The sequence below is a fragment of the Capsicum annuum genome, chromosome 6 (genome assembly GCF_002878395.1).
Source record: "Capsicum annuum cultivar UCD-10X-F1 chromosome 6, UCD10Xv1.1, whole genome shotgun sequence".
NCBI classification, from domain to species: domain Eukaryota; kingdom Viridiplantae; phylum Streptophyta; class Magnoliopsida; order Solanales; family Solanaceae; genus Capsicum; species Capsicum annuum.
This window is the reverse complement of record NC_061116.1, coordinates 9,511,245-9,525,017: the sequence shown is the minus strand read 5'-3', so window position 1 is coordinate 9,525,017 and position 13,773 is coordinate 9,511,245. Positions and strand designations below refer to the sequence as shown.

Here is a 13,773-nt window from a genome sequence, read left to right as displayed (position 1 = left end):
TATATATATATATATATATATATATATATATATATATGTAATGTATAGACATTGTATAAATAGTTATGTAATGTATCGATACTATATAATGGTGAATAAATATGTATCGATATTGTATAAATAGTTTTGTAATGTATATGTAATATAAAATATAAATGATGTATAAATATGTATATAGGATTTATCGATATTGTATATATGATGTATAACTATGACATATATCCGATAAATTCTATCGTAACTATTTATTAGTATTGCTTTTATAAAATTAGAACACATACTAATATGTGATAAAAACTAAATACTCTAGAAAAATATGTTTTATCAAATTTTAATTTAATCAAATGATGTAGAATCACTCACAGTGTTACAATTAAACTATTAAATTTAGGCTCGTAAACCTTCAACACAAAATGAAGGACGATTTTAAATACTAAAAATTACACAAATACACAACTTATGTTTTCAATATGATAAAAAATCCCAACTTCCTAAACATATTACAAATATCCCAACATATACACAGAATGTTATTTGTATGTCGGCTATGTTATGTATATTAATAGGGAGAGAGAGTAAAGTAATTAAAAAAGTGAGAGAAAGTGTAATTACTTCCAAAAGGGTTGGTATTTATGTTATTTATACTTTTAAATATCTTGGGTGTTACAAGAAAGTTAAGAAGAGTTCCTGAAACTAATGTGTTAGTTGAGTTGAGAAATTTATATAAAACAACACAAAAGGGAAAAGGAATAGAGAGGAAGGAATAGTTATAACTAAAGAAAAACTTAGAATATTATTTATTTTTGATTACTTACTCGGTGTCATTAATTCAAATTCGAAAACTCTGATTAAGGAAGAGTGTTCCAATTCGTTGTATGATCATATTTTGATGGGTAAGTTTATAATTTTGCATAATCATTTGCTTGTTTATTTGGTATGGAAAAATAATACGTTAGATATATGTTTTATTTTTTTTATAAGAATGACCTTATTGGAAATGGTTTAATTTCTTGAATACTTTTGTGAGCAAATCATGCTACTATGTGAGAGGTTGCTATAAACTTGAACGTTGTTCTGAATGTAATGGGTTTGTGTGTATTTTTATTTTTAACTTTTTATAGAAGGCATAATGCATAAAATATGCCCTTTAATTTGGTCTTAGCTTGTATCTATAACCTTCAATTTTGGATGTGCACAAGTAGACACTTAAACTTGTATAAAGCTAAACAAGTAGACAAATGCATCCCATGTGGTATAATACATGCAGGAAGTTATGTAGGACATGAATTGACCACGTTGGATGCCACATAGGACACATGTGTCTAGTTGTTCAGTTTTATATAAGTTCAAGTAGAACTTGTGCACATCCAAAGTTGGAGAACGTAGATGAAAGTTGAAACCAAGTTGAAGAATATATTTATGTATTTTTTTCCTTTATATTGTGACTGTAAGTTTGTGTGCCTCCCCAAGATTTCACTTTTGTATGTTGAAACCTTGAATATTGCATGGTTTTTGAATTATTACATATTTCTTTATTTTCTATGTACCCTTGGTTGAAAGTTGTGACTATGCTAGGTTCATACAACCCTATCAAAAAGTGATTTGGTTATCGTTACACTTGCACTAGGCTTGAGTAGGAGTAACTATGAGATTTATAGAACTATATTGACTTTAGTTAACTCTTAATTTGCTTTAAAAATGGCACTTTTTTCATTATTGGAAAGAGAGGGATTTAAATCGACCAAATAGGTTTCATCTTTTTTATGTCTTTTATTTTATTAAGAGGATTCATATAATGGACCTCCAGTAGTTTGGATTGAGACCAATTTGTTGGTTGGTTGGTTGATAGTCTCCCTTGGCGAGGGCCGGAGCATGCTCTAATTTATTGAACTCTTGGATATACGTTATGCAGTAAAAGATGGTGCTCTTGGAGTAACTGGTAAAGTAGTTGTCACGTGACCTTGAAAACAGCCTTTGACCTTACATGCAAGGTAAAGCTGCGTACAATACACCCTTGTGGTGGAACCCTTTTCCGTACCCTGTGCATAGCGGAAGTTTTAGCGCACCGAGCAGCACTCAGTAAAAGATGGTGCTCTTATGCGCGGCGAAACTTGCATGCAAAGCATATTTGGATATCACTTTCTAAAGGTCTGCGCAAACCTTTCATTTCTAATAGTGATTTTGTGTTAAACTTTCTCAATTTGTGTGGTTGGTGTCGTTCATATGACACATTCATCAATATCAAAATAATGGTTCTTTGCTTATTCAATCTTTGGGGTGTTCTTTATCGTACACTTATAACTTGACGTATGATCATCATTCATCATTCTTGGGTGAAATTCATGGCAGTCATGGTCCTTTAATGGCAACTCTTCTTCTTTAGAACCCAAAATGGCCTAAGCAGCATACTTCCATTCAGTCTCTTCCAAGTAGTCTCCTCAAAAGAGTGGTCTGTTTTGGCCTCCGAGAGATTCAGTGGGGGAACTTACACTGACCCAATCTCCCCTTTAGGCTATTCTATTGCACCGGTGTTTAGTGAACACACCCCTGACAGTGGAGGTTCATTGGACGAGCACCAGTCAATACAGAGTGATTGATGAGAATGGTTTACTGAATTGACTTATCCTAATAATCAATCGAAGATCAAGAAGCCCCAACCGAACCAGCACACAAATAAGGAAGGACCATGAAATCAATTCTCCAACAAACAAAGGTAAATCAATCAATCAGAATTTTGTACAAGACAGAATTACAAAACTAGCAAAAGATCAAATAAGGTAAGGAAATCACATCACTCACACAAACGTATCTGATATGGATGTGCATAGACGTATGTACTTAATCAAGGAATCAATACAAATCCTTGATTGATTAAAACACCCTAGGATTTTCCCTTTAGAGCTAAATCAGACCTACCGAAGAGGCAATAAAAGCCAGCAAGACAAACAGAGGAAGATGCACAACTTCACTCGAACTAGTATGTCTTGCTTTTATTTTTCATAAAACTTTGTACTCTCTTGAGTACACAATAGTAAAGAAAAGAAAAAAGAAAGTCGGTACAAGTTATACAGGTAGAGGCTGTGTCACAATTGTAAATCAGATTTTGATCAGATAGAGCCGAGAAAGAATTGTAGCTGAGTAGCCACTCCATATGGTTGCAGGCACAGTTGTTGTATATGGGTTGCCGTATACACTGTCTAGTCAATAACCTCAACGAGAGAATGATTATCGAACACAATTTTGATATCAAAGATAACCAGACACAATTTTGATACAAAAGATAACCAGCAAAAGTACAAATCACGACCCATGTAGCAGAGGAATAAACAAAATCTTGGTAGGAATCACTTACCTAAACCGCACCTGGTACAAATTCGAGTGGAAGCAGACCTTATATGACACAAATCCGAATCAGTCAGGGAGCAGGTACCAAAGATTGCGTGGGAACCAACAAAAAGAAGAAAAAAGAATGTGTATGTCTCTCTAGAAATTAAGGAAATTTACAATAACTGGAAGTGTTGGCCAAGTAGAACATGAACTAATCAAGATACCACCTTACTATACAACAACATGCCTGAAATAAAAAAAATACTATTCTTACATTGAGGATTTAAAGAACAAGTTTTACCTCACCTAGCCAACGGAAACCAGAACTCGGTGTTATCACGAAGTCACAAATTGGTGTATTTAGCAACTTTCAGGTTACACATATCACACACGAGAAGTTTATCAAAGATGTTACGAACAAGTAATGAACATTTACCTTTCTTTTAGTACTGTTGTTGTAGTTTCCCCAGATATCCAGCACATACTCCTCCAATATACATGCACAATACAACAAAGGTCCATTGCCTGACTCTCCTTTTGTTGGTGTTCTATGTTGCTCAGACTCTTCAAAAATGTCATCAGGTGCGTGTCGGATACTTCAAAAGTAGTTTATTTTGGAGAATCCGACAACGGTGCGGCATCAAAAGTGAAGAGTCCGTGCAGCTTAGTTGGTGTCCCCACCATCTGAAAGCTGTGTCCAAACAATTGCTAGGCTTTCCACCTCCACTGCTACGATCATCCTCACTCCTTACCAGTTTAAAGAAGCTCCGACTGAAGAGGGGCAGTTCTCTTTAAGGCATTCATAGCCATCTGATTGCATGACAGCAGCCAAAAGTACATGAAACAGACGAATGGAAGTATGTAGTGCAACAAAATTACAGAATAACAACAGTAGCAACTACGTCTCCGTCCCACTCGAGTTAGGATCAGCTATATGAACCCCCACTGTTTCAGTTAAGCTCATTTCATATCATCGTCATCACAACACAACAGATGCAAAATCAAAATATATGTCACTTTTGGATGTAGTAAAAATATTCCAAAATCCAACTAAACTCTAACAGTAGTCAAAGCCTGCCATTCAACTGTCATTATTATGTATCAAACATTTGTTCTGCAACGTAGCCTACAGGCCGCATGAAGAGTAAAAAGTATACATGCATTACTAAAATCATTCTTGTTATAGGAGAAAAAACATTACAAGAAATTATACACATACATCTTGATACATGTGTGCAGTGGGCACAACTGGCGTATTTCCATCAAGAGTTGGATAGGAAAACGGTGTTTCCAACAGCGAACGGGTGAGCAACGCGTTAGGTCCAGGGCATCCCGAATGGATTGATTGGTAAGACAATTTCTCCTTCCGAGATCTGACAGCGTAAGAACTTTGAAGATTATAGCCACCTATTAAAACCTGAAGGCACCATCAGGGCAAATACACACTATTTCTTCTTCTTTAATCTTTACATTTCCTCTTGCGATTTTAAAAACCTCCAATGTAACAACACTGATCTGAGGACATCCGGTAATGTAAAGAACCGAGAGACGTCTGCAGCCGTCTCTCAACGCCTGCATTCCACTGTCCAAAAGATTTCTACACCGATTCACATGTATTATTTTCAAGTTATGACAATGTAATCCAATAGATTCCCAACCTTCTGTCTTGACCTCATGACATATTGCTAAGTTCCATTCTTGAAGAGACGGACAACCCTTTGCCATAGCCGTAATACAATCATCGCCAATAGTTCTGCTGCAACGGAAATTCAACACTCTCAACTTTGCAGCAAATCCGACGCTAATAGCTATCAGACCATCAACACGAGTGCGCAAGGTCAAGTTGGGCACACTCAAGTATTCAAGACCCCCTCCACTTAGGATACTCTGTATTCCATTAGGTTCAAGCCTACAAGAATCGGCTTCCAAATAAGTCAGAGTTTGAGAACATCCTTGAAAGCCAATACCAGTGAGATTTCTACAGTAGGATATCCTGATTGCTCTAAGACGATGGCAGTTTTGTGAAATAGCTCTTACGCCATAATCAGAGATTTGACAGCAATATGAAAGATTCAGATCTTCTAAAGCTAGGCAAGATTTAGATAAAGCCTCTAACCCATAATCAGTAACGTTACATCGGTAAAGACTTAGTATTACCAACGAAGAACAACCAGATGTAACGAAGGAAAGACCATCATCAGTTATACTAAAACAACAATCTAGATGAAGACTTTGCAATTTTGAGCCATAACGTGGTAACAACGCCAAACCCGAATCAGGAAGCTCGGTGCATCCGGAAAGGGACAATGATTCTAGGTTCTGGAAACGGTTCAGAAGCCTAGATAACTGGAATGCACTGATTTGGGTATTATTTTGAGACAACGAGGAAATATTAAGCATAGTAAAAGAGGATTGGAACTGTAAAGATCTTCTATTTAGGTTTTGAATCTGAAGCCAACGACGACATGTTAAGCCAAATGATTCACGGTCAGATCCACAGTCAAGGAGTTGAAAAATACAGAGTAGACAATCGTCGGGAAGCTGAATGATATATCCAGAGAAGTCATCTGATGGATTATCCATTTCAACCAAGATAACACTCCGGTCAAGGGAGTGAAGCTCGATAGTTCACAATTTTTTTTTCGGGAGGACTTCACAATAATTTTATCAAAAGACACACCAGAGGCTAGAAAAGGTAGACGACTCAAAATAACAAAGAGCAAGTCTTCAAACGCATGACCTATAAGATTCCTGATTTATGGCTAAGAAGTTCGTGTTTTTGAACTATGAGGTCCCCCAAGAAGTAGGAACCAGTACGATAGTTTCACTTGTCAACCTGAGTAAAATGTCAATGTACCCCACAGTCAGTTTTATCTGTACTTATTACCTTATTTGGAACCAATATCAAAGAGAAACGACTGGAGGATGTTGACTTGACAGATCAGCCACACACCAACACTGCCAAGAATAAGAAAAATTGCACATTAGTTGACATTATACAGCATAGAGCATACCATACATGAACATTTTGTCTTTTGTATTTAAATATCTTCAAGCATTACGAAATTAACACAGGTAAAACGTAAGCTCATCAATATGTTATAAGATGCTTCGTGCATGTATATGTCCACTTCAATATGACTACATAACCTCAAATTTCTGCAGTACTACTATACATTTTATGTACAATCATAAGATTGAAAAAAGCCCCTAATGAAGCTACCTAATTTTCCTTTACGCATATGTAGCTATACAACAAAATCATCGGGGAGCTATTTTCTCGGAAATATACCATGCCCATCTTAGACAAAATATTAACAAGACTGTTGTGTATGCTTAGCTTCATCTCAAGCCCTGACTATTTGGCTATATAAAAGTATCCTACATTTTGTGAAGTCCTGAAAATACCCCAAGTATGATAATAGTGTTACTTCGGAATATAAGAAAAACGAATAAACATGTGTATATGGTAACAACCTCTCTACTTCATATGAGGTAGTGGTATGGAATACGTACACTCCACCCCCCCAACCCCACTTTGTGGGAATACACTAGGTATGTTGTTGTTGTTCGTAACATAAACAAGGTCTCAGCCGGGAAGAAATGTATAATTTTTCTTGGAAAACGAGCTTCAAAAGGACTAACTATTCTGCAGATACACTTGCTAATAGCTTGTACAAAAATCTTTCCTAAGAGGTAGGTTAGTTCAAAACCAGGATATCTCATCATAATCCATATTCCATTATTGGATAGGTACGACCAATCCATTTTAACTGAAGATTTCTCGTCAAAGTCAAAGCAAAGAACAATTTCCTTCCCTTCGACGCTCTGGGATAAAGATACAATTTTTCATAAAAATTGTCTTAAAAAAATCAATTCATGTTTACAAAAACAATACTCCCTTCTTTTTCTACAACGACAACAGCAACATACCCAGTGTATTCCCACGAAGTTGGAGGGGGGAGGACGGTAAAGTGTAGGCATAAAAGCAAAAGACACCCGCGGTAAAGGCAGTTTATACCACTACCTCAGATGAAGTAGAGAAGTTGTTTCTGATAGACTCACGGCTCAGGAAAGATAATAGTATAACGAACAAAAGACATAAAAGCAAACAACAAAAAGAGAAATCACACCGCTAGACAATAAAGGAAATAAGAAACCCGCAAGGTAATGCTCTAAACTAACTATTCAAAATCATAAACATCATCGAAAAACCACGAACAAGATACTTCAGGAAACTACAATCACAGATACAAACAAAGCACTCTTCCCTACTATTACGGACGTACTCCTACCTACTAACCCTCAATCCTAATACTCCCTTCTTTTTCTGATACATTTATAACGGATTAATTCAATGAATTAGAACTAATCAACTGATTGATGGTCTATATCTTTTAGACTATAGTTAATAGATACTCTTAAATCATAATTGCAACTATACAAACTATGATTCCATAACCAAAAACAAAAATCCATTGCAGTTTTGGAGTTCTCAACAACAAATACCTACCCCGCGATTAGAATGGAAATTTAGTAAAAAAATAAAATTTGATTGTATAACATATACCTGTTATGCACACATAGCTGACCCAGATACCACAGTTATCAAAAACAAAAAAGAAATACTATGTTCTATCCATCCTAACCTTGATGGATAGAGTTAAGTGATATTTGTTGCTACTAGTGAAAAGTGGCAGGTTAATTTAGTGGAAAAACAACATAAATTCCGACAGTTTGGAGCTTAATTATAGAAAATCCCGACATTTTGCATAATTACTGAAATTCTGATTTTGAATCTGTCGAGATACATAATTAGCTCCTGATACATCCAACGAAGATACATTTTTTCCTTTATAAAGATACATAATTAGCTTCCGATATATTCTTTTCAATTTTGAATCTATTGAGATACATAATCCATCCAACAACGAAGAAACATGTTTTCCCTTGTAAAGATACATAATTAGCTCACGATATATTTTTCCAATTTTGGGTCTATCAAAGTAGATAATTAGCTCCCGATCAGTGGCGGAGCCACATTGAATTCAGGATTCATCTGCACCCTCTCCGTCGGAAAATTTTATATATATATATATATATGATAAGTTTTTAGTGTATATTTATGTTCTTTTTCCTAACATAAATATTGGGATTCAATTGAACTCATTGTAGATATGCTATTTCTACCAAATCTGGATTCTATAAAACTACAATTTCTTTAAAATCTCCCAAATATATATATATATATATAAAGGGGCGTACCTTAGAGAAAATGATCCGTAGAGAAGATGAAGAACACTGTTAACTCACATCAGCTTCGGATTTTAACACCTTGTTTGGAATTTGGATGGTTGTTACATATACCATACAAATAAAAAAAAAAGAATTATTGAATATTCGAAAAATATAAATTTAATAACATATATATTATTAATTGGTTATAAAGAATTAAAATATTTATATTCGCTAGTGATGACAAAGGTTGTAATGCTTGTGGTAGTAACTAGGGATTTTGGGTTTTAGATGACAAAAGAATTTTAAAATAAGGTATGAGTTTAATAATTGAGTGGAGATGATAATTATTAAGAACGTAAGAAAAGTTTGAAAATAATCCATAAGTTTTTAAATTTATATTTTGATTCAATGTTAAACCTAATACAACTAGAAATGGAGGGAAAAAAGACATGTTTCTCTCTTCTCATTTATTAGAGTTTTCTCTCTCTTCGTGATTTTTGTTATTCATTGTTGTTGCTTTATTCATCATCTTCTTCTTCCATTATCATCATCTTGTTCTTCATTATCATCTCTTCTTGTTCATCATCATCATCTTTTTGTTGTTGAACATTGTTGTTACCGCTACTATTGCTACTTGATCAAATTTTTTTAAGTGAAATTTTATTCGTATATCACTTGGAAATTACTTATAGGTGATTTTAGTAAGTAAAATTATAATTTTTAGTTGAATTTCTCATCTGGGTGTATCTGTTACTGCTGTTTTTTCAACAATAGATTAAACATGTAACGTGAATCCAACAGATGAGTAATCTGTTGCACAGATGAGTAATCTGTTGCAACATATATGACGTAATTTGTTGCAACATATTGACTAATATGTTGCAGCATATTGACTAATTTGTTGCAGCATATTGACTAATCTATTGCAACATATGAGTAATCTGTTACAACATATATGACTAATCTGTTGCAACAGATTATTCATCTGTTGGATTCGTATTATAGTATTGTAACATAAATCCAACATATGGGTCAGCTGTTGTAACAGATTAGTCATATGTTGCAACAGCTTACTCACTTGTTGCAATAAATGACTCATATATTGGATTCATGTTGTAGGTTCTATCCATTGTAGCAGCAGCAGATATACCAAATAAAAAATTCAATAAAAATCATAATTATACTTATAAAATCACCTATTTGAAGTAATGTCCAAGTGATATACGAACAAAATTTGACCAAAAAAAAAATTTCAAAAATTTCAACAAGGACACAACGAATAAGTGAAACACATGAAAAATTTCATGAAACAGGTAAAGAAGACAAAAATAGTGTATCATACATCAAATGCAAAAGGATCAAGGGGACAAACGTTTGAGTTCTCCTAAAAACATTTAAGTTCCTTAGTATTTTAATTGCTTTCTAATAGATGACCCATCTATTATAACAGATTTTCTATCTGTTTGATAATTTCCAACAGATGAATCATCTGTTGAAACATGTTAGTCATCTGTTGATTCAAATTAAGCAATTATTAGTAATAACTAAATTGATTTAGCTAAAATTAAAGACAAGTCTTTAAGATAATGGGACAAACATTTGAGTTCTCCTAAAAATGTTTGAGTTCCCTAGTATTTTAATTATTTTTCAACAGATCACATATTTGTTGCAACAAGTTAGTCATCTGTTGCAATAAATGCTTATAATATGTTAGTCATTTGCTGATTAAAATTAAGCAGTTATTAATAATAATTAAATTGATTTAACTAAAATTGAAGACAAGACCTTAGATAAGGGGGAAAACGTTTGAGTTCTCCTAAAAACATTTGAGCTTTAGTATTTTAAATTGATTTTCAATACATATTTTGTCTATTTAGTAATTTCCAACAAATGAGTCATATGTTGCAACAACTTAGTCATCTGTTGCAATAGATGTCTATATCTATTTGATAATTTTCAATAGATGAATTATTTATTGCAACAAGTGAGTCATTTGTTGCCACATATGTCTATATTTGTTTGGTCATTTTCAACAGATGTTTTTATTTGTTTGGTCATTTCCAACAGATTGCTCATCTATTGTAACATGTTAGTTATCTATTGATTCACATTAAGTCATTATTAGTAATAACTAAATTGATTACTAGAATAAAATATGAATTAATAAGTTCAATTATAGTTTCAATTAATCTCATGGTAATTACACGATCAACTAAGTATGTTCGTCCTGAGTAGAGTGATCAATTGACCAATTTTATTTGAAATGATTCAAACTAAGTCATCATTAGAAATAACTATGTTGATTTAACTAAAATTAAAGATGAATTAGTAAGCTAAATTACGATTTCAATTAATCTCAGTAATAAATGATCAATTAAGTGTTGCATCCTTAGTAGAATAATTAATTGACCAATTTTATTTTAAATGATTGAAATTAAGCCATTGTTAGTAATAACTTTGTTGATTTAACTAAAATTAAACATGAATTAATGAGTTCACTTACAATTTCAATTAATCTCATCGTAATTACATGAATTAATAAGTTCAATTACAATTTCAATTAATTTCATGATAATTACACTATCAACTAAGTGTGTTCGTCCTGAGTAGAGTGATCAATTGACCAATTTTATTTGAAATAATTAAAACCAAACCATAATTAAAAATAACTATTTTGATTTAATTAAAATTAAATATAAATTAGTAAGTTGATTTACAATTTCAATTAATTTTATAGTAATTACATGATCAACTAAGTGTTTCGTCTTAAGTAGAATGATCAATTGACCTATTTTATTTGAAATAATTAAAATCAAACAATTATTAGTATTAATTAAATTAATTTAACTAAAATTAAAGATGAATTGATAATTTTAATTACGATTTCAATTAATCTCATAGTAATTACGTGATAATCTAAGTGTATTCGTCTTAAGTAAAGTGTTAATAGACCAATTTTATTTGAAATGATTCAAATTAATATATTATTAGTAATAACTACGTTGATTTAACTAAAATTAAAGATGAATTGATAAGTTCAATCACGATTACAATTATTCTAATATTAATTACACGATCATCTTAACGTGTTCGTTCTGAGTAGAGTGATCAATTGACTAATTTTATTTGAAATGATTCAAATTAAGCCATTATTAGTAATAGCTAAATTGATTTAATAATTACAATTTCAATTAATCTCATAGTAATTACATGATCATTTAAGTGTATAACCTATTGCAACAGATTTAACCTGTTGCAACTGATAAGTCATCTGTTGAAAATTATCAAACAGATATACACATATGTTGCAATAGATTGGTCATCTGTTGTAACAAATGTCTTTATCTGTTGGTCATTTCCAACAGATGACCAATCTGTTGCAACATATGACTTTATTTGTTTGTTATTTCCAACAGATTACTAATTTGTTGCAATAGATGACTAATCTGTTGCAACAAATGTCTTTATCTGTCTGGTTATTTTCAACTTTTAATAATTTGTTGCGACAGACGATCAATCTGTTGTAATAGATACCTTTATCTGCTTAGTCATTTCCAATAGATTACCCATCTGTTGTCAATCTATCTTTAATTTTATTTTAATAGTAAATAATCTTGTGTTGTTATTTAATTTTAGTCTATGACCTTGCTCTCAACCAAACACTTTCTTTCTTGTAATTGAATCTTTCCACTCCCGAATGCTAAAAACCCTACACCTCTCAACATCTTACAAAAATATGCAGAATGAAAAAAAATAAAAATAAACTCAGTTGATCAAATAAAGATTTTCTCATTTATTACATAAAAAATATTTACAACATTAGGTAGATCCGATAAAATAAATTACAAATGATAAAAAAAATATATAACCTAATAATAATAATAATAATAATAATAATAATAATAATAATAATAATAATAATAATTATTATTATTATTATTATTATTATTATTATTATTATTGTCAATCGAAAATCCATTGGGCAGCAGACCCCTCAACCTTCGAATCCCACCAAGCACCCTTGTTGTCGCGACGCCCAACTCTCACTCGAGTTCATGAATCAGCCTTTCAAGTTCGTACACGGTGTCAAGCAGAATCGCCATGTTCCAAATCAGATCAGTTATATCTAAAAATATGCATGAACAAATAACGTAAAACACTAAACCGCATATAGTACCAACTGGTAGTTTAACAAAAAAAATGTGAAACTTAACTATAAAATAGATGTATGTTAATACTTTTCATATTAGAACAAGAAATTAAGACATACCTCAACGGACGAACAAGAAATTTATTTTTGAAAGAGAAGTGATTGAAGATATAATGATGGTTTTATGCAAGACAAGATGCAAGAGATAGAGCTGAGGAGACCTATTTATAAAAGATTGAATGAGTGAGTAGTGCAGTGTGTTAGGCAAAAAATCACGACCGTTCACCTCTTTTTTAATAATTATATCTCTTAATTAAATCAAACATGGTGACTTTTCGATTATTTAAATTAAAAAAATAGATTTAAATACAAAAAAGGTGAAAAGTTTTGGTATTTTAGTTATTTAAATTAAATAGCTACAAAATTGTGTTTATCATATTATTTATTTACGAATTATTTTTTAATTAAATGATAAAAAAGTCATGACCCTTGAGTTCTTCCAACTGATGATCTGTTTGTTGCAACATATGGTCCATATGTTACAACAAATAACGCTTCTGTTGCAACATATGACTCATATGTGGGAGTAATTGATTTATTTTTGCAACATATGGTTCATCTGTTGCAACAGATTGTTCATTTTTTGCAACAGATTGTTTATTTGTTGAAAAAATAAATCAATAGCAAGATTTATTCAATAGAAATAAAAACAAATCATCATTTATCAATACACCATTTTTACCATGAGATTAATTGAAATCGTAGTTGAACTTACTAATTCATCTTTAATTTTAGTTAAAACAATATAGTTATTTCTAATGATGGATTAGTTTGACTCATTTAAAATAAAATTGGTCAATTGATCACTCTACTCAGGACGAACATACTTAGCTGATCGTGTAATTACCATGAGATTAATTGAAACTGTAATTGAACTTATTAATTCATATTTTATTTTAGTTAAATCAATTAGTTATTACTAATAATGGCTTATAGATGAATAACATGTTGCAATAGATGAGTAATCTGTTGGAAAAGACTAAACAGTTAAAGACATT

At 32.0% G+C, this 13,773-nt stretch overlaps 1 protein-coding gene across 2 annotated transcripts; it reads right to left on the bottom strand.

The window, feature by feature from the left end:
- Positions 1-2,239: 2,239 nt before the first annotated feature.
- LOC107873577 (F-box/LRR-repeat protein 12) lies at positions 2,240-8,730 on the bottom strand. 2 transcript variants are annotated; one of them, XR_001675438.2, is made up of 3 exons: positions 8,593-8,730; positions 4,547-6,285; positions 2,240-4,137 (listed from the first exon to the last, which is right to left on the bottom strand). XR_001675438.2 is itself a non-coding variant. In XM_016720479.2 (2 exons), the coding sequence occupies exon 2, from the start codon at positions 5,908-5,910 to the stop codon at positions 4,738-4,740; it is 1,173 nt and encodes a 390-aa protein (XP_016575965.2). In that variant the 5' UTR covers positions 5,911-6,285; positions 8,593-8,730; the 3' UTR covers positions 3,463-4,737. The 2 variants fall into 2 exon arrangements, 1 of the variants encoding a protein (XP_016575965.2); XM_016720479.2 differs by having other exon boundaries at positions 3,463-6,285.
- Between the last annotated feature and the right edge of the window lie 5,043 nt (positions 8,731-13,773).

Bases quoted from the DNA above. Each gene is read 5' to 3' on its own strand.
- LOC107873577 (XM_016720479.2), bottom strand. From the start codon at position 5,910: ATGGATAATCCATCAGATGACTTCTCTGGATATATCATTCAGCTTCCC.